The sequence below is a fragment of the Arvicola amphibius genome, chromosome 1, assembly GCF_903992535.2.
Source record: "Arvicola amphibius chromosome 1, mArvAmp1.2, whole genome shotgun sequence".
NCBI lineage: Eukaryota > Metazoa > Chordata > Mammalia > Rodentia > Cricetidae > Arvicola > Arvicola amphibius.
This window is the reverse complement of record NC_052047.1, coordinates 177328341-177346569: the sequence shown is the minus strand read 5'-3', so window position 1 is coordinate 177346569 and position 18229 is coordinate 177328341. Positions and strand designations below refer to the sequence as shown.

Below are 18229 nucleotides of genomic sequence, written 5' to 3'. Positions count from 1 at the left end.
TCTTGATCAAAGCATTTTTGAGTTCTCAATTTCTTATAGTGGTATATTATTTGTGTTTTAATAAATAAAGCTTGCCTCAAGATCAGAGGGCAAAACAGCCATACTAGTCAGCCATACAGGCCAGGCAGGCAGTAGTGGCACACATGTTTAATCCCAGCACTCAGAAGATAGAGACAAGAGACAATGAGTCTCTGTGAATTCAAGGCTACCCTGAGCTACACAAGAGCTGATCCAGAAACAGATCCAGGTGGTGACAGCTCACACCTTTAATCCCAGCACTAGGGAGATAAAGACAGGAATGATATAGCTGGGCAGAGAGAAACATAAAGGGGAAGAGACAGGAACTCACTGGAGTGGGGAGTCTGAGGATTCGTGTAGACTGGATCTTTTGACCTGAAGGTTTGGTAGAAGTAAAAGGTCTCTCTAGTAGTTGGCTGCTTTGCATCTCCAATCTTCAGCTTGAACCCCAATATCTATCTCTGGATTTTTATTATTCATGCTACTATCCCTCATTTCAGACAGTAAATTAGAGAGCACAAAAAGGAAAAACAAAGGAATGAACAGACAAGGATCTAACAACAGGGCAGTCTGACCTGTTAATCTAGGGTAGCCAGGTATGAGACAAGTAGGGTACTCATCAGGGTCAGACCACAGTGATGAGTGCAAACTGGTAGAGGTGATAGGGGAAACACCAGAGATAAAATCAGTATTATGTTAGATGGTACGCACAACCCTTGATGAGGGAAGCTAGATATCAAGAGAAAAGAGAAAGTAAAGAAGGACAAGAGAGTTTGAAATGTAGTACTTTTCTTCCCTTCCCCCTTCCTTCCTCTCCAAGCATACCTCCCCCAAATAAGAGGTGATGTTCGTTATATTGTTAATTTATATGTATAGGTGTTTTGCTTTTATAAGTCTATGCATCATGTGTGTGTGGTGCCAGTGGAAGCAAGAAAAGGATGTTAGTTCCCCTAGAACTGGAGTTTACAGATGGTTGAGTGCCCCCATGGGAGTACTAGGAATCCAACTCAAGTAAGAGCACCTAACTTTTAACTCCTGGGCATCTCCACCACTGTCTTTCTTGTCATTTTTGGAGAAGGGGGTTTCAAGACAGGGTTTTTCTGTGAGTCCCGGCTGGCCTTGCTCTGTAGACCAGGCTGGCCTTGAACTTGCAGATCCACCTGTCTCTACCTCCCAAATGCTAGGATTAAAGGGATGCACAACCATCTCCCGGCTCCATTGTTTGTTTTTAAGGCAAGGTCTCAATATATGGTTCAAGTTGGCTTAGAACTTGACATCATCCTGTCTCGGCCTCCAGAGTACTAGGATCACAGGTACTTGCCATGCTGGGTTACCACAAAACTTTGGCCAGGTATGGTGGCACACACCTTTAATCCCAGCACTCAAGAAGGAGGCAGAAGCAGGCAGATCTCTGTGAGCTAAAGACCTACCTCATTTACACAGTGAGTTCTAGGTCAGCAAGAGCTAGTAGTAAAATCTTATCTATCCTAATTCTCAAAAGGGTAACAGGAAGAAGCAGATAACAAATGCCAAGCTGAATAGAAGGTAACAGAGACTACAGAGAAATTTAGATAAAACTTAAGGTATTTCAGGCTATTAAGACGGCTCAGTGCTTGAGAACATTTCCCGCACTGACAGAGATTCTAAGTTCAGTTCTCAGCACACATATTAAGTAGCCAACTAACTGAAACTCTCTGGCCTCCATGGACACTGCACACATGAGAGTTAACTTCTATACTCAGGCATACACATATACATGTAAAAAGTAACAAATCTTTTTTAAAATAAGGTAATTATATTTGACAATATTCACTGGTTGTGAAATCTACTGATGCTATGAAATCTAGCCTGCTTTCAATTCAGAAAAAGTAATACAAAAGACATAATTCATGTTTGTTTCACCAAACTGATTTCAAACAAATGTCCTAAAAATTGCCTTAAAAGAGGAAAGGGTATATGTATATTTGTGGAAGTTCTGCAAGTAACTGCAATATAACCTCTCTCCTCTCTAGATGTTGGCAATATAAATTACAACAGTTAAACTATTAAAAATACAAAGAAATCTTGTACATTTTTAAACTATAACATGCACCAGATTACAACTTTTAACAACAATAACAAAAGCTACATTTTCTACTCTATGCCTACCTGAAAAGAAAAGAAAAAAAATCTCACTGGAATTCTTAAGACTTTAATCTCTGAAAAATTGGAGAATGACAACTGACAAAACAGCTCACAAAAGTGGTGATGTAAACTCAGTTAAGAGTGACTAGCACTAGCAGAACTATAGGTTATCCCAGGACACAAAAAGCCATAAAATAAAACACATTGCTCCAGCAACGGTGTTGGAAAGCTGGCTCAGCAATTAAGAGCACTGGCTGCTTTCGCAGCGGACCTGGGTTTGGCTCCAGCAACCATCTGACAGCTCCCACACAGTGGGCAGATCACAACCACCTGTAACACCATTCCAGGGATCTGATGCCCTTCATCTAGTCTCTACAGCCACTGCACAGAGACAAAGACAGAGAGAGGACTACACATTAGCAAAATAAATCTTTTTTAAAAAGAAGCAATGGTCAGTCAAGTTTGCCCAATTGAGTGCTTTTGTGGGTTTTGGGTTTCTGTTGTTGTTTTGGTTTTTTTTTTTTTGGAGACAGGATTTCACTGTGTAACCCTGGCTGTACTGGAACTAGCTCTGTGGACCAGCCTGGCCTTGAACTCACAGAGATCCACCTGCTTCTGCCTCCTGAGTGCTAGGATTAAGGGCATATGCCATCACCTCCTGGCCATTATGCTATTTTTTTCACATGTAATTAAATAAATACAGTAAAATTTAAAGTAGTGATTGCCTGTGCTATTTAAGAAATAAAGAGAGTAAGCCAGGCAGTGGTGTCGTTTGCCTTTAATCTCAGCACTTGGAAGGCAGAGGCAGGCAGATCTTTGGGAGTTCAAGGCCAGCCTGGACAGCTAGTACTGTTACACAGAGAAACCCGGGGTGGGAGTGGGGTGGAGGAAGGCTGGTCTGCTACACCAAGTACCTTGTATTAAGTTATTTTCCAAGTTCTCTATTGTTTTAAAATGGATTATCTTCTAATTCCTACTGAGAGCAACATAAAACCATGTTGATGTTTCTTCCTAAACAAGAAAGCAGATTAACTTTAAGATGCCATGTAGCACACTCATAATGAGCAGGAAGATGAGAAACCACAGTCAGGTGCAAGCACAGGCGGAGAATGCTTTGATTCTGTTCTAATTCTAGTCCCTAGAACACAGAAGACACAGAAGCAGTCCATAAATAGGGCTAAATGGGTGAGCCATTTTCCTATACTCCACCCCATCCAACAACTTAAAGTCTTTCATGACTTTATCTTAAAGATCAAAAATAGTTGAAGCTATTTGGCATAATACATGTGATTTCAAATTATATGAAACTACATCCTTTTAAATGGCTGAAGTGCATTTTGCTGTAGTACCACATTTAAAAACAAAAACATAGCTGGGAGTGTAGGTTAGTGGTAGGGGACTTGCCTACTGTGCATAATTTAATATCCAACAATAAATTAAAGCAAACTTTGTAAGTGTACTTTGAGAAACCAAATCAACAGGTTGAAATTTACCACAGTGAAATGGAAAGTCTTCTATAATGCCTCCTCTACTTTTTCCTGATTGTCTCTGAATTTTCTAAAGAATTAAATATTTTTAAAAATGTAATTTACAGTAATACTTCCTGTCACTCTTTTTTCTTTCTTTTTTTTTAATTGGTTTTTCAAGACAGGGTTTCTCTGTATAGTCCTGTAGCCCCAACTGTCCTGGAACTCATTCTGTACACCAGGCTGGCTTCAAACTCAAGAGATCTGCCTGCCTCCCAAGTGCTGGGATTAAATAAGTGTACCAGTACCGCCCAGCTCCCTGTCAATCTTATAAAGGCTAAAATTAATGGCAGGGGAGGCGGAATACCAAGCACAGCATACTTGAATTGACCCATATAAGTAGTTATTTCCCCTGTCCTTAGCACTTTCCCACATCAAGGAACTTCCTTTTGTCAGCATATAAGCTCAGTACTGAGAAAGCAGACTCAGAAGGCTACAAAATCATGGGGGTGGGGGTGGGCAGTACCACTTCCTCTTACTTGTAGAGCAGGCCTGTAAAAACAATGTTTCTCTTAAGTATCAGCAGTGTAGTGAGAACAAAAGTTCAGTTCCTATATAACAATTTAAGAGACATATTTCCTTTTTCCTCCCTGAATCTTTTCTGGTTATATTACCTACAATTCATGTATTTGTGGGGTAGGGAGGAGAGCTTCTAAAATAAATCCTCAACGTTGTCGAAATACTTTAGACATTACCTTTTATGCATAAATTTGAGAAAAATAATATAAAATACATTTCTGAAATGACATAATAAAGAAAAAAACTTGCCTGGCTAACAGGAAAATATTAATGTACAACAGTCAACTCAGTCAGTTATGGAATAAAGAGGCAACCACACCAAAAACAATCTTTTAAAAAAAACCTGTACCAGGACTGTCAATATATCTCATCTACTAAAGACACTGTTAACCCTAATAACCTGAGTTCAAATCCCCAGACTCACATGGTAAAAGAAACCGACTCCCTCAAACTGCATTTTAAGCAAGTGTGTATCACACCCAGTATTTTCTAATCCACATTAAGCGGAACATGGTGGTACATACCTGTAAACCCAGCAGTCAGGAGGATGAGAGAAGAGGGCAACCAACTGGAGTTTAGCCTGGGCTACACAAGCAAGACCCACTCTCAAAGAAAAGCAAATCTATGTTAAACTTAGAACCTAACAGTTACAGAGTCACTACCAGTGAATAAGCCTTAACAAACCCACTAAGGTTGCCTTTTCTGTTCCAATTCCTGCTAAGTAAAATAGATAGCAGAAGAGACTTCCACAAAGCAAGAAGATGGAATTCAAAGATTTAGCAAGTATGACTGTTTCCAAGCAACACCCCAAGCTCTTAACAAGTACTGAGTTGGTCTGGGGGGAGGGTAAAATTTATGGGACAGTCACAAGTCACATAGTAAGTTTAGCTGACTTTCTAGCCTCCACATTATAACAGCAGTTAAACAGTTAAATTATTTAAAATTCTGACATATAGATTCTCTTTCAAGCACCTAAAGGAGACACTATCTTCCAATGATATTTTGCTGAATTTTTCTTCCAATGATATTTTGCTGAATTTTATAAAAAATTTCAAATTCTACTTGCATTTGCAATCTTCAAGACTCAGTTATTTATGCAAGATTTATGTCCTTGGGGCTGGAGAGATGGCTCAGAGGTTAAGAGCAATGACTGCTCTTCCAGAGGTCCTGAGTTCAATTCCCAGCACCCACATGGTGGCTCACAACCATCTGAAATGAGATCTGGCACCCTCTTCTGACATGCAGGCAAACATGCAGACAAAACGTTATGTAAATAAAAAAATAAGTATTTTTAAAAAATTATTTATATCCTCATCCACAGATCAAAAGCTTATAACTTGCCACATTCTAAGTACAATAAAGTCAATCCTTATAACAATGTAAGCAGAATCAAAATTTTTGACCATACAAAATGTAGGGTTAAACCAGGTGGTGGTGGCACACACCTTTAATCCCAGTACTCGGTGGGATTAAAGATCCTTAAATGTGGAGGATCTATGTGAGTTCGAGGCCAGCCTGGTCTACAGAGTGAGTTTCAGGACAGACTCCAAAGCTATAAAGGAACCCTGTCTCGAAAAACCAGATTATATGCACTTTATATACACTTTACATCATAAAAAGCCATGTTATAACAGAACTTATTTAAAAAACTATTATGATGGATTTTTTTTTGCTTGTTTGTTTGGTTTTTGTTTTGGTTTTTTGGGTTTTTTTTTTTTGATTTTTGAGACAGGGTTTCTCTGTAGTTTTGCTGTCTGTCCTGGAACTAGCTCTTGTAGACTAGGCTGGCCTCGAACTCACGGAGATCCACCTGCTTCTTGTTTGTTACTTTTGAGACAAGGTTTCCCTGTGTAGTCCTGCCCTGAAACTCATTCTGTAGACCAGGATGGCCTGCCTCTGCCTCGGAAGTGCAGGGAATAAAGGCATGCACCACCACCACCCAGCTTGATGATTTATTTTTTAACATGATACTGGGCTCTGCAGTTTAGATCACTGGCTGCTCTTCCAAAGGTCCCGAGTTCAATTTCCAGCAATCACAAGGTGACTCACAGCCATCTATAATGGGATCTGATACCCTCTTTTGACAAGCAGCTGTACATATAAAGCACTCATACATAAAATAAATAAATCTTTTTTTTAAAGCACTTTCCTGTTCTTCCAGAGGACCTGAGTTATATTCACAGCACCCATATCAGTACACTCACAATAAACTGTAACTGCAGGTCCAAGGAATTTGATCTCTCTGGCCTCCAAGGTCACCTGCATTCACATCCACATACCCCACATACAGGCACAAACATAATTAAAACTAATAAATATTTTAACTATAACTGTATCCTTTTAGAAACATATAATACAATACACTTATAAACACGCAATATGCAAAACTAAAGTAAATGTTTTTCTTCCCACCAACAACAGAAAAGCAGTTGGGTGTCTGACTTGTTAGTGTACCTATAAACCTAGCTTTCCAGAGGTAGAAACAGACTGATAGCTAGTTGCTGGTCAGCCCTCGGTACATATCCTGAGTCTATAACACAAAACCAAAGTTAGAGTTGTATTTCAGTGGTAAAGTGTTTGCCTGGCATTCACAAGTCTCTTGAGTTCGCTCCCCAGTATGACCAAACAAAAACCTGTAGCTGAGCGGAACTAGGAAACACTCACTGGGAAAGTGGCACATTCCTGTGGTCTGTTATGAAAAACTGAAGTAAGGATATCTTGGGCACTAACTATATTGAGACCCTGTCTCCAAAAAGAAAAAAATAATAAAAAAATAAACCCTAAATAGCATTAAGTAAAGTAAAACTCAGGAAGAAGACTTCCTGAACACAGTGATCTGTAGGCATTAGGGCAAAGCTAAGACTATAAGGAGAGAGACCTGAGATGGGAAGATAAGTGTTCCAGAAATAAAGAATGGGAGGTAAAAACATTCTGAGGAAGAAGATAAACATGAGGGAGGGAAGTAAGTGAACAGAGCTTGATGCAACATGAAGCAAGAACCAAGAGATCTACAAGATCTGGGGGGATTTGGACATTATCCTAAAACAACAGAAAACTAGCAAGTTTTAAGTAGAAAAATAACAGCATTAACATTTGCATATTAGCAAATAACACACCTGAAGGGATGAATAAATTAGAGATGGGGGGGGAACAAGTACAAGGAAAAAGGCTGTTGTGAGCTGACCAGCTCAATCTGCGGCCTCACCTGTTGCTGCAGGTGAGGGCATGGAACAAGTGGGCCTCACAAGCTGAGTTCTATCCCTGGAAGTCAAGGTAGAAAGGAGAAAACTGACTCACAAAAGTTGTTCTCTGCCCGCCACATGTACACTCACACAAAAATATTTTTTAAAGAAATGCATTTCAGGGGCTGGAGATATGGCTCAGTGGTTAAGAGCATTGGCTGCTCTTCTAGAGGTCCTGAGTTCAATTCCCAGCAACCATATGGTGGCTCACAACCACTGGTAACAAGAGCTGGTGCCAACTTCTGTCTGCAAGGACACAGGCAGGCAGACCATGGTATATATAATAAATAAATAAATCTTTTAAAAATGCATTTCAAAAAAAGAAAAGAGAGAAAGAAAACAGAGAGATGCATTCCTTTCTGCTTCCTAACTGGATGCAGTGTGGCCAGCTGTCTCATGATCCTACATGCCTGCCTTCCCCATCATGATCAACTTTACCCTCAAAATGAGCCCAAAGAAAACCCATTCTAAAAAAAAGAGGGGGGCTACTACTGCAGATGTCTTGGACTAGATGACAGAGCATAGATGACTGTGACAATTATAGAAGAAAGGACTGGCTGCAGGAAGTGTAGAAAGGTACGGCAGAATTGGATTTAATGACTGGCAGGACAGAGGGAACAGAAAAGAATCAAAAGTCAAAGATTATTCCAGATCTCCAGACAGAGGAAGGAACAATAGTACAAATTTATTGCCTGTTAGAAATGTTTAGATAAAATCTTAAGATTATAAGGTTTCTCTACAGCTATGCACACTGATACAAACTGAACAAAAATATTTTGAATTTGATTCTGGCATATGATTTCCATTTCTCAAACTTTCTTCTGCCTATTTTACCTAAAAGTGCTGAAATGAGCCTCCACAATACCAGCAAGAAAAAAATGAAGCTTATTTAGCACAGACATATACTGAGTGCATGAGATCCTATCACAGCTGAAACCACAAAGTTTGATTTTAAAATTGAATCCAAAAATATTTTTAAAAGTCCAGTACCCTCCATCTCCCACAAACAACAAAGTATTCCAAAAATATTCGCTTGAACTTGTATTACTAAGCTAAGCACAGAAACAGTTTTTATAAAATGTGACTTTAATTTCTTTCAAAAACTGGGTGTACTAAACTTGGGTTAATAGATTAGTGTTAATCAAAGAAGATGAGTCTTTTTGAGCACGAGCACTGTCATTTTGTCTCTATAAAGCTTTCCAACATTGTACAAATAGACATCTACTTTAAGAAAAAAAGTACCAATTCTTTTAAACTAGAAAGGCCTGCAAGGTGACACCACACCTCTAATCCCAGAACCAGAGTTCGAGGCTACATGAGACCCTTGTCTGGAAAGAGAAAAAGAGAAAAAGAGAGAGAGAGAGAGAGAGAGAGAGAGAGAGAGAGAGAGAGAGAGAGAGAGAGAGGATTGTTTATGTAGCAACATATTTCTTGCGCACATATTAATGCATTTACATTGGAGGTAAATTTTAAGATAAAAATTATCCCGTACTTGCAGGGGAAAAAAGAAATGCCACTTGAATTCTCTCAAAGCAGTTTTATAGATGCTGAAATAAAAACCTAACACTTGAGTGGATGAGTCTGCTTATGAAATAAAAATTAGATGTCCCGTACTACTGGTACCTAGCAACCCGCTTCATTCAGCTCCCACACACTATTTCATCAGTTCCGTAGGGAGATGTGAGGGATGGATGGGTTAGTCTTTTGTTAGAAAACTTCAGCACATACATACTGTACTCAGAGGAATGTGTTCAACTAACTGCGAAAAATGAGGGAAAGCTGTTTCTTTTCATCATTTCTCTCCTTGAATCCATATGGCGAAAGAACTCAATTCTCAGTATTACCTCATCACCCCGACTAAAGAACTTGGCAACTCTTTCTGACTAAACACCGAGATGTCATCGGGACATCAAAATCATTTCCAAGTTTTCCAACCTGTTCTATCATCAGAAGCTATACAAGTCAAATGCTTGTAAGTTTTTCTATCATTTTCTTAGACTTTCCCACAGTAGGCAAAATTGTACAATAATTTAAGATCTATGATATCTCTTGGGGGGGTAAATGCTAAAACAGTCATCTGTTTAAGACTACACGCTGATGACGGAATGCTTATTGCCGAACAAAAGAAGGAATCATATCTTAAGAAAAAAATGAGCAAGGCTATACCCTTAACGCTGTAATTTTTTTTTAATTTAGTATAACCAGATGGTCTCTTAGATAACAGTATTTCAACCTCCGCCTCCTTCGACAGTTTACCACCAAGTTTTGCCGTGAAATGGTGGTTAGGGATCAGACTTAGATACCAAGAAAGAAAAGAGACTCGCCTACAATTCAAAGAGGGAAGAGAAACCAGAGAAGAAAAACATGGTGAAGAGAAAAAAGGAAAGAAAAAGCCAGTTGGAACGCGCCAAGGAGTCACATTTAACGAGGAAAAAGCCCTTCTTGAGCCGATTTCTCCGAGTAACCCGAGCCCCAAGCGCCGGCCGGCCGGCCGTGGGACGAACTCGGAAGTCCGGACGAGGGAGAAGCCGCGCTCCCGGGCCGCGCTGAGGCACCGGGAGCAGACAGCCTTGCCCACGCGCGCTCCCCGTTAGCTGGCCGGCGGCGACACCCACCTGGAGACCGCCATGGCCGGCGCCGGCGGTTCGGAACTCCCGGGGAAGCTACACGCCGCGCCGCTGGGGCACTCGTTTCCCGGGCAGAGCGGCGCAGGCCCAGGCCGTCGGGCGCAGGGCAGCAGGCGGCGCGGCGTGTAGCGACCGGCACGGGCCTTCGGGCATGGGCCGCCCACCCGAGCTTGTCTCCCAACGCCACCGGGGTCCTACACACGGGCGGAGGCGGCGCCGCTCTGACCCGCACCACTTCAAACCCGGTGCCCCCAGCCCCGCTCTCTGCTGACGCCAACGTCGGAACGCCGGACCCGGCGTCAGGGCGCCGGAAGTGACGTCAGCGACACGTGGGGCGGCGCGCTGTGGGCTGCCCTCGGAGCGGCTCTGGGGCCGGTTGTTGCTGGAGCTGGTTCGCAGCGCGGATCCGGACGGGACTCTTTGTCCTGAGGTTAGGGAGAGACGTAGAAAGAGGCCTGTGTTTCCCAGTGAAGGAAGAAGATTGTCCAGCTAGCGCTCTGGAAGCTAAAAACGTCGCTTCCTGAGTGCTTTCCCTCTTGACCCTACCCCTCTAGGCCGATTCCAAACGGGAACGAACTCGGGAGGAATTTGCGACTCCGGCCCGGGTGGCGATGCTGTGGGCGCGGTGAAGTCAAGGAGCACCTGCACAGGGCTGGGTGGGGTGGTGCACGCCTATAATCCTAGTACCGGGGAGGCTGAGGCAGCAGATTGTGAAACTGGAGGTCAGTCTGGGCTACTTAGCGATTTCCAGGCCAAGAATCTGCAGTGGTTCTGCGAGGAAGGAGGCTCAAGTGTGTACCATTGTTTGCCAAAGCTCCGCATAACTGCCGAAGGGACTGCCTAGGATTTTTTACCAGACCTACCTCCCTGCTTCCCCTCTTTTCCTCCCGCTCTCCCTTCTTTCCTCCTCTGTTGCCTCCTATGGCCTCTTGCCACCTTAAAATGTACTGTTTATATAGGGGCCGCCGGCCTTTACTGCAGAGAGAGCGGGTAACAGAGCGAGCACCGCCCTGCCTCTTCCTTTATTAAACCCAGAGCTCTCAGAAATCACCTTGTTTCAGTTTTCGTCTCATCCAAATGTAAACTATCAGAGTAGGGAGAGAAGTCTCTTCTTCGCTGTAACCTCTGTATCTTACAAAACGCCTGGCCTTAGGACGCCTGACGTGTTGAAGGCTAGAGATCCAGGAATCTAGTTAAGTGGGTTTCAATTTGAGGATGGGAGTCTTGGATTTTTAAAAAATATTTATTTATTTATTTACTTACTTATTATGCTTACAATATTCTCTCTGTGTGTATGTCTGCAGGCCAGAAGAGGGCACCAGACCTCATTACAGATGGTTGTGAGCCACCATATGGTTGCTGGGAATTGAACTCATGCCCTTTGGAAGAGTTTTTTTTTTTTCTTTCCTTCCTTCCTCCCTCCTTTTTTTTAAGACAAGGTTTCTTTCACTACATAGCCCTGACTGTCCTGGAACTCTAGAAAGACCAGGTTGGCCTTGAACTCAGATTCCTTTGTCTCTGCCTCCCAAATGCTGGAATTAAGGGCGTGGATCACCATGCCCAGCATCTTGGATTTCTTTACACTTAAAATTTATTAAGACCTTAACATTTTTGTCGTGTTTTTGTTTGTTGTTTGATTGGTTGTTTTTTTTTCTAGACAGGGTCTCTGGGTAGTCCTGGCCATCCTGTAACTAGCTCTGTAGACCAGGCTGACCTAGAATTCACAGAGATCCACCAGCCTCTGCCTCCCAATGCTAGGGTTAAAGGCCTGGGCCACTGCCCCAGGCTTTTGTTTGTTGTTTTGAGACAGGGTCTCCCTACATAGCTCCATCTGGCCTGGAACTCAGTGTTTAAACCAGACTGACTTTGTATTCACCTGCTTCTGCTTCTGGAGCACTATTAGGATATGCAAAGGCTTCTGTTTGTATAAAAGATAGATTTGGTTTATTTGCTTGCTTGAGGCAGTTTCCCCTTTTCAAATCGAGCTGGCCTAGGACTCATTATGTAGCCCAGGCTTCCCTGCGACTCATAATTCCCCTGCCTCGAAAACCTCAGTCATACGATTGCTATGTATAAAAGGGAAAAATAGGAATTGTTACACAAAGAAAAATAATCTCAGAAACCCTGTAGGAGGGCTCTTCGGAGCCAGTTTAAATTCCTTTTTTAAAATAACAACAACAAAATGTACGTTTTATGCTGGCAGTCAAACCAGTATTTCTCTAGTTTCGGCAAGCCCAGTTTATGGGCCACTGACAGATTAATCTTCAAAAGGCACCTGTTGTGTCAGCCCTCCGCTTATAAAACATGCCCATCGGCTTCTCATCACCTTGTTAGAAGTTATGTCTCAATCCCTGAGTCTGCTTGTCCTCTGTGAGATGAGAAGCACTCTAGAAGGCTGTGAAAATAAAATGAGGTCGTGTATCTAGAAAAACTCACAAGAACTTGGTGAACTACACAGTATGTAGGTACGAATGGGAAGAAATAAAGCACCCGCTGAAGGTGCAGGTGGCACACATCATCTCTTAGAATTACAAGGCAAGGCTGTATATAATGTGATGTTTTTCCAGTTTGTTGTTTGATGGTGCTGGGGCTAGAAATTAGAAACCTCACAAGAGCTTGGCCACTGCTTTATCACTAACTTTAACCCTCAGCCTGTAAAAGAAGATTGGTTTCTTTTTTTTTTTTTTTCTTTTTCTTTTTCTTCTGGTTTTTTGATACAGAGTTTCTCTGTGTGACAGCAAAAACCCTGGCTGTTCTGGAACTCCCTCTGTAGACCAGACTGGCCTCTAACTCACAGAGATCCATCTACCTCTGCCTCCCAAGTGCTGGGATTAAAGGTGTGCACCACCACCGCCTTGCCCTGATTTACATTCTTTTTTCATATGCGTCACAGCTAGGTAACAACTTTATTTACTCTGGTTATTTTTGCCCCCAGAGCTGAGGACTGAACCCAGGGCCTTGTGCTTGCTAGGCAATTGCTCTACCACTGAGCTAAATCCCCAACTCCTGATTTACATTTTTAAGAATCTTTAATATCAAAGATGCACAGCTCTGCAGTGTAAATTAAGCTTCAAAGAGAGGAAAGGACTATTGGGTTTTTTTTGTCAATTATGTTTGTGTGGCAGATGCCTACAGAGGCCATAGTATCTGATTCTCCTGGAGCTGAAATTACAGATGGTTGGGAGCCTCCTGAGAATTGAACTCAGGTCCTCTGGAAGAGTAGTGTGTACTCTTAACTACTGAGTAATGTTTCCAGCCCCTTCAACATGTAAGGATAATATAATCGTCAAATGGTCAAATATTTTCATAGGACTGACTTTTTTATTTTTATTTATTTATGATGTATACAGTATTCTTTCTGTGTGTATGCCTGCAGGCCAGAAGAGGGCACCGGATCTCATTACAGGTGGTTGTGAGCCACCATGTAGTTGCCGGGAATTGAACTCAGGACCTTTGGAAGAGCAGGCAATGCTCTTAACCACTGAGCCATCTCTCTAGCCCCCAGGACTGACTTCTTTATTTTTTGGCTTTGGTTTAGATTTTTTAAAGTTATTTTTATTTATTATGTACACCGTTTTCTGCCTATGTGTATACCTGCATGACAGAAGAGGCCACCAGATCTCATTACAGATGGTTGTAAGCCACCATGTGGTTGCTGGGAATTGAATTCAGGACCACAGGAAAAGCAATCAGAGCTCTTAGCCTCTGAGCCATCCCTCCAGCCCTTGGTTTTGATTTTTTTCAAGACAGGCCTGTGTAGCCCTGGCTGTCCTGTATCGCTGTGTAGATGAGGCTGGCCAAGTCTTCTCTCATCACACTTGACCGTTACGTGTCCAGAGAAGTCTTACAGCCTCACTGAGCTTCAGCTCTACATCTGGGAAGTGAAGACAGCAGTGGCTCAGACTTGGTGGAGACCAAATGAGAATGCACAAACATTTACCCAAATGACTACATACTGAGCACTCAGAACTGTTAACACGTTGACCTTTGGTGCTTTGTGCAGTGGTGATGGTGGAACTCAGGGCTGGGCACATTCTGTGGCACTGAGCTAAACCCCTATCCCTGATTATTCCTTTTGTTAATAACATGACCCTGAGCTGCTTACTTTATTTCTGGATCTTTTTTTTTTTTTTTTGGTTTTTTGAGACAGGGTTTCTCTGCAGCTTTAGAGCCTGTCCTGGAGCTAGCTCTTGTAGACCAGGCTGGTCTCGAACTCACAGAGATCCGCCTGCCTCTGCCTCCCGAGTGCTGGGATTAAAGGCGTGCGCCACCACCGCCCGGCTTTATTTCTGTATCTTAACAATTTTGGCAGTATGGTTGTCTCAGTTATAGATTTGCTGATTGAAAAGTAATCTAGTACACATAACTTTTTATGATGCCACACCCCAGCAGCTTCGAAGACAATGCTCTTTAATCAAATATATTTATAGTTTTGTGGTACACTGACTTTTAAAAGCATGGTACTAATAGACCTCATTTCTTGAGGATCCATGCACCCCCAATTTAAAGATAATGGCTGTAGAAACACACTCTTTTACTGGAGATGATCCCTACAGGAATGTTAACTGAGGGCTGGAAAGCTGGCTTGGTGAGTAAGGGCACTTGCCACCAAGCTTAGCCTGAGTTCAACCCCTGGGACCCATACAGTGGAAATAGAACACCAACTCCTGCAGGTTGTCCTCTGAACATCACTCATGTGCCATGGTACTCACACACCTACACACAAACATATAAATGTGTTTTTAAGAAAGAACATTTAGCCGGGCGGTGGTGGCGCACGCCTTTAATCCCAGCACTCGGGAGGCAGAGGCAGGCAGATCTCTGTGAGTTCGAGACCAGCCTAGTCTACAAGAGCTAGTTCCAGGACAGGCTCCAAAGCCACAGAGAAACCCTGTCTCGAAAAACCAAAAAAAAAAAAAAAAAAAGAAAGAACATTTAAAGTGCTTTAATCCCAGCACTTGAGGCAGAAGGTAGTCTGAGTTCAAGACTAGCCTGGTCTACATAGCAGGTTCCAGGCCAGCAAAGGCTGCATAGCGAAGCCGTATCTCAAAAAAAAAAAAAAAAAAAAAAAGAATTCACTGGAACACTGTTACTACATAGAAAACCTGGATGTGACCTGAATCCATGGTTTTATATCCATCTAAATAAATATCTACCTCTAATTTTATAATAGAATCCCAAAGGGAGTAAAGTGAATAAACAGGATTTGTGGACAAATTATAAATTAAGAAAAATTCAAAGTATTTTAATATTTCTACTGTAGTTGCTTTAGATAAATTTCTACAAAATTATAGTTAAACTTATCGTTTACTCCTCTCTAATCCCATCTATCCTCCTCTGTACCATTCCAGAAATAACTGTCTCTATGAAGTTTGAGTTTGTATAAATATACATTGAATATAATGTATCCAGAATACAATTTTGCAAGTTTTTTCTTCTTTGAAAGAGGGTTTCTCTGTGTAGCCCTAGCTGTCCTGGAACTCACTTTGTAGACCAGGCTAGCCTCCATTTAGAGATCTGCCTGCCTCTTCCTCCTGAGTGCTGGGATTAAATGCGTGTGCCACCACCACCATGGTATAAATTGTTTGTTCATTCTTTTTTGGGTTTTTTTTTTTTTTGAGACAGGGTTTCACTGTCATTCCTTTTTTTTTAAACCAATGTGTGTCTTCCCCACACACACATATGTCAAAGAACAGCCCTGGGTATCAGTCCTCGACTATCATCTTGTTTGAACCTGTTTGCTACTGTATATGCCAGGCTAGCTGGTCTACCAGCTTCTGGGAATTCTCCTTCTCAGCCTCTCCTCTTGCCATAGGAGAGCTGGGGTTACAGATGTGGTACCAAGTCAGGCTTTATATGGGTTCAGGGATCTAAGCTCAAATCTTCATACTTGCCTGTCAAACACCTTCCCAACTGACCTGTCTCTCCATCCCCCATTTATCTTTGAGTCTCAATGTAGCACAGACTGTCTTTGAACTTGCAATCCACAGTGTTTTGCATAAATTTGCTTAACTAATATTTCCAGTACATAAAAATTCAGAACACTTAATATTTAGGCTTTCCCAATTTGAATTAATATCCATAAAGATACAGTACCTATACTTGATCTGAGTTTTTACATAAATAGGAATAAGCAAGTATAGAATTATTGCAAGTGGATTAAAAGAATTCAAGCCAGGGGCTGGAGAGATGGCTCAAAGGTTAAGAGCACTGATTATTCTTCCAGAGGTCCTGAGTTCAATTCCCAGCAACCACATGGTGGCTCACAACCATCTGTAATGAAATCTGGTGCCCTCTTCTGGCGTGTGGGCATACATGGAGACAGAAGACTGTAAACAAAATAAATACATAAATCTTAAAAAAAAAATTCATGACGGGCAGTGGTGGCTCATGCCTTTAATCCCAGCACTCGGGAGGCAGAGGCAGGCGGACCTCTGTGAGTTCGAGACCAGCCTGGTCTACAAGAGCTAGTTCCAGGACAGGCTCCAAAGCTACAGAGAAACCCTGTCTCGAATCCCCCCCCCCAAAAAAAAAAACACAAAGACCAACCAAAAATATATTCCTGGCTTACCTCAAACTGGTAGCTATCCTGCCCCAGCCTCCTCAACTTCTAGGCATGCACAACCACTCCTGGCTTAATCACTGACGTCATCAACAAACTTTGCCTTCTTTTAGACTGTTAAGACTTTTGGGTCGGGGTGGTGGTGGTTCACACCTTTAATACCAGCACTCGGGAGGCAGAGGCAGGTGGATCTCTGTAAATTCAAAGCCAGCCTGGTCTACATACACAGTGCATTTCAGGACAGCCAGAGCTACACAGAGAAACCCTGTCTCAAAAAAAACAGCAGCAACAAAAGACTTTTCAGTCACTGAGGAAAACGGTAACTGGGCCAGCAAGATGACTCAGCTGTTTAATCCCCAGAACCCACATAAAAATAGAAGAGGACTCATCTTACTTATTACTAGCGTGTACAGCAAGCACTCTGCTTGTTGAGCCATCTCACCAGCCAAACTTTTCAGGTTGTTTTGATTTTTGGGTATGTATGTGTTTGTATGCTGTGAGATAATGATCTCGTAAAGATTTGCCACTTGTATTGTTTTAATAAAACACTGATAGGTCAGTAGCCAGGCAGAAAGTATAGGTGGGGTCACCAGACTAGGTGAATTCTGGGAAGAGGAAAGGCAGAGATGCAGTCATCAGCCAGATGCAGAGGAAACAAAATGAGAATGCCTCATTGAGAAAAGGCACCAAGCCACCTGGCTAAACATACATAAGAATTAGGAGCTAATTTAAGTTGTAGCAGCTAATTAATAATAATCCCGAGTTAATAGGCCAAACAGTATTGTAATTAATATAGTTTCAGTGTGATTATTTGGGTCTGGGCAGCCAGGAAACAAAAGTGCAGTCTCAGTCTAAAAGCAGCACCCATCATGGGGCAAGAACTTCCACATAAAGCCTAAGAAACCTTAAAAAAAAAATCCCAGACACACAAGAACAGAGTCAAACACAGCTTCTTGGTAACTGTCTTTTCTCCAGTAGGCTCCATTTGAAAACAAAGGTGTGACTCCTTTAAGAAAGGCTTCCTGGGGGCTGGAGAGATGGCTCAGTGGTTAAGAGCATTGCCTGCTCTTCCAAAGGTCCTGAGTTCAATTCCTGGCAACCACATGGTGGCTCACAACCATCTGTAAATGAGGTCTGCTGCCCTCTTCTGGCCTGCAGGCATACACACAGACAGAATGTTGTATGCATAATAAATAAATATTTATTTATTATTTTTTTGTTTTGTTTTTCGAGGCAGGGTTTCTCTGCAGCTTTAGAGCCTGTCCTGGAGCTAGCTCTTGTAGACCAGGCTGGCCTCGAACTCACAGAGATCCGCCTGCCTCTGCCTCCCGAGTGCTGGGATTAAAGGCGTGCGCCACCACCGCCCGGCGTAAATAAATATTTAAAAAAGGCTTCCTGGCCGGGCGGTGGTGGCGCACGCCTTTAATCCCAGCACTCGGGAGGCAGAGGCAGGCGGATCTCTGAGTTCGAGGCCAGCCTGGTCTACAAGAGCTAGTTCCAGGACAGGCTCTAGAAACTACAGGGAAACCCTGTCTCGAAAAACCAAAAAAAAAAAAAAAAAAAAGGCTTCCTGATTCAAGGTTAGTGGCAAAAACCTTGCAGCTCTTTTAA

General features: G+C 42.3%; 1 protein-coding gene across 1 annotated transcript in view; it reads right to left on the bottom strand.

Annotated features, from left to right (window-relative positions):
• The window catches only part of Btaf1 (B-TFIID TATA-box binding protein associated factor 1), a 90337-nt gene extending 80020 nt beyond the window's left edge, over positions 1 to 10317 (bottom strand). Inside the window, exon 1 of the mRNA XM_038332091.2 lies at positions 10045 to 10317. Coding sequence (XP_038188019.1) covers positions 10045 to 10058 — 14 coding nt within the window. The 5' untranslated portion in view covers positions 10059 to 10317. The remainder of the gene's footprint in view (positions 1 to 10044) is intronic.
• Positions 10318 to 18229: the final 7912 nt, after the last annotated feature.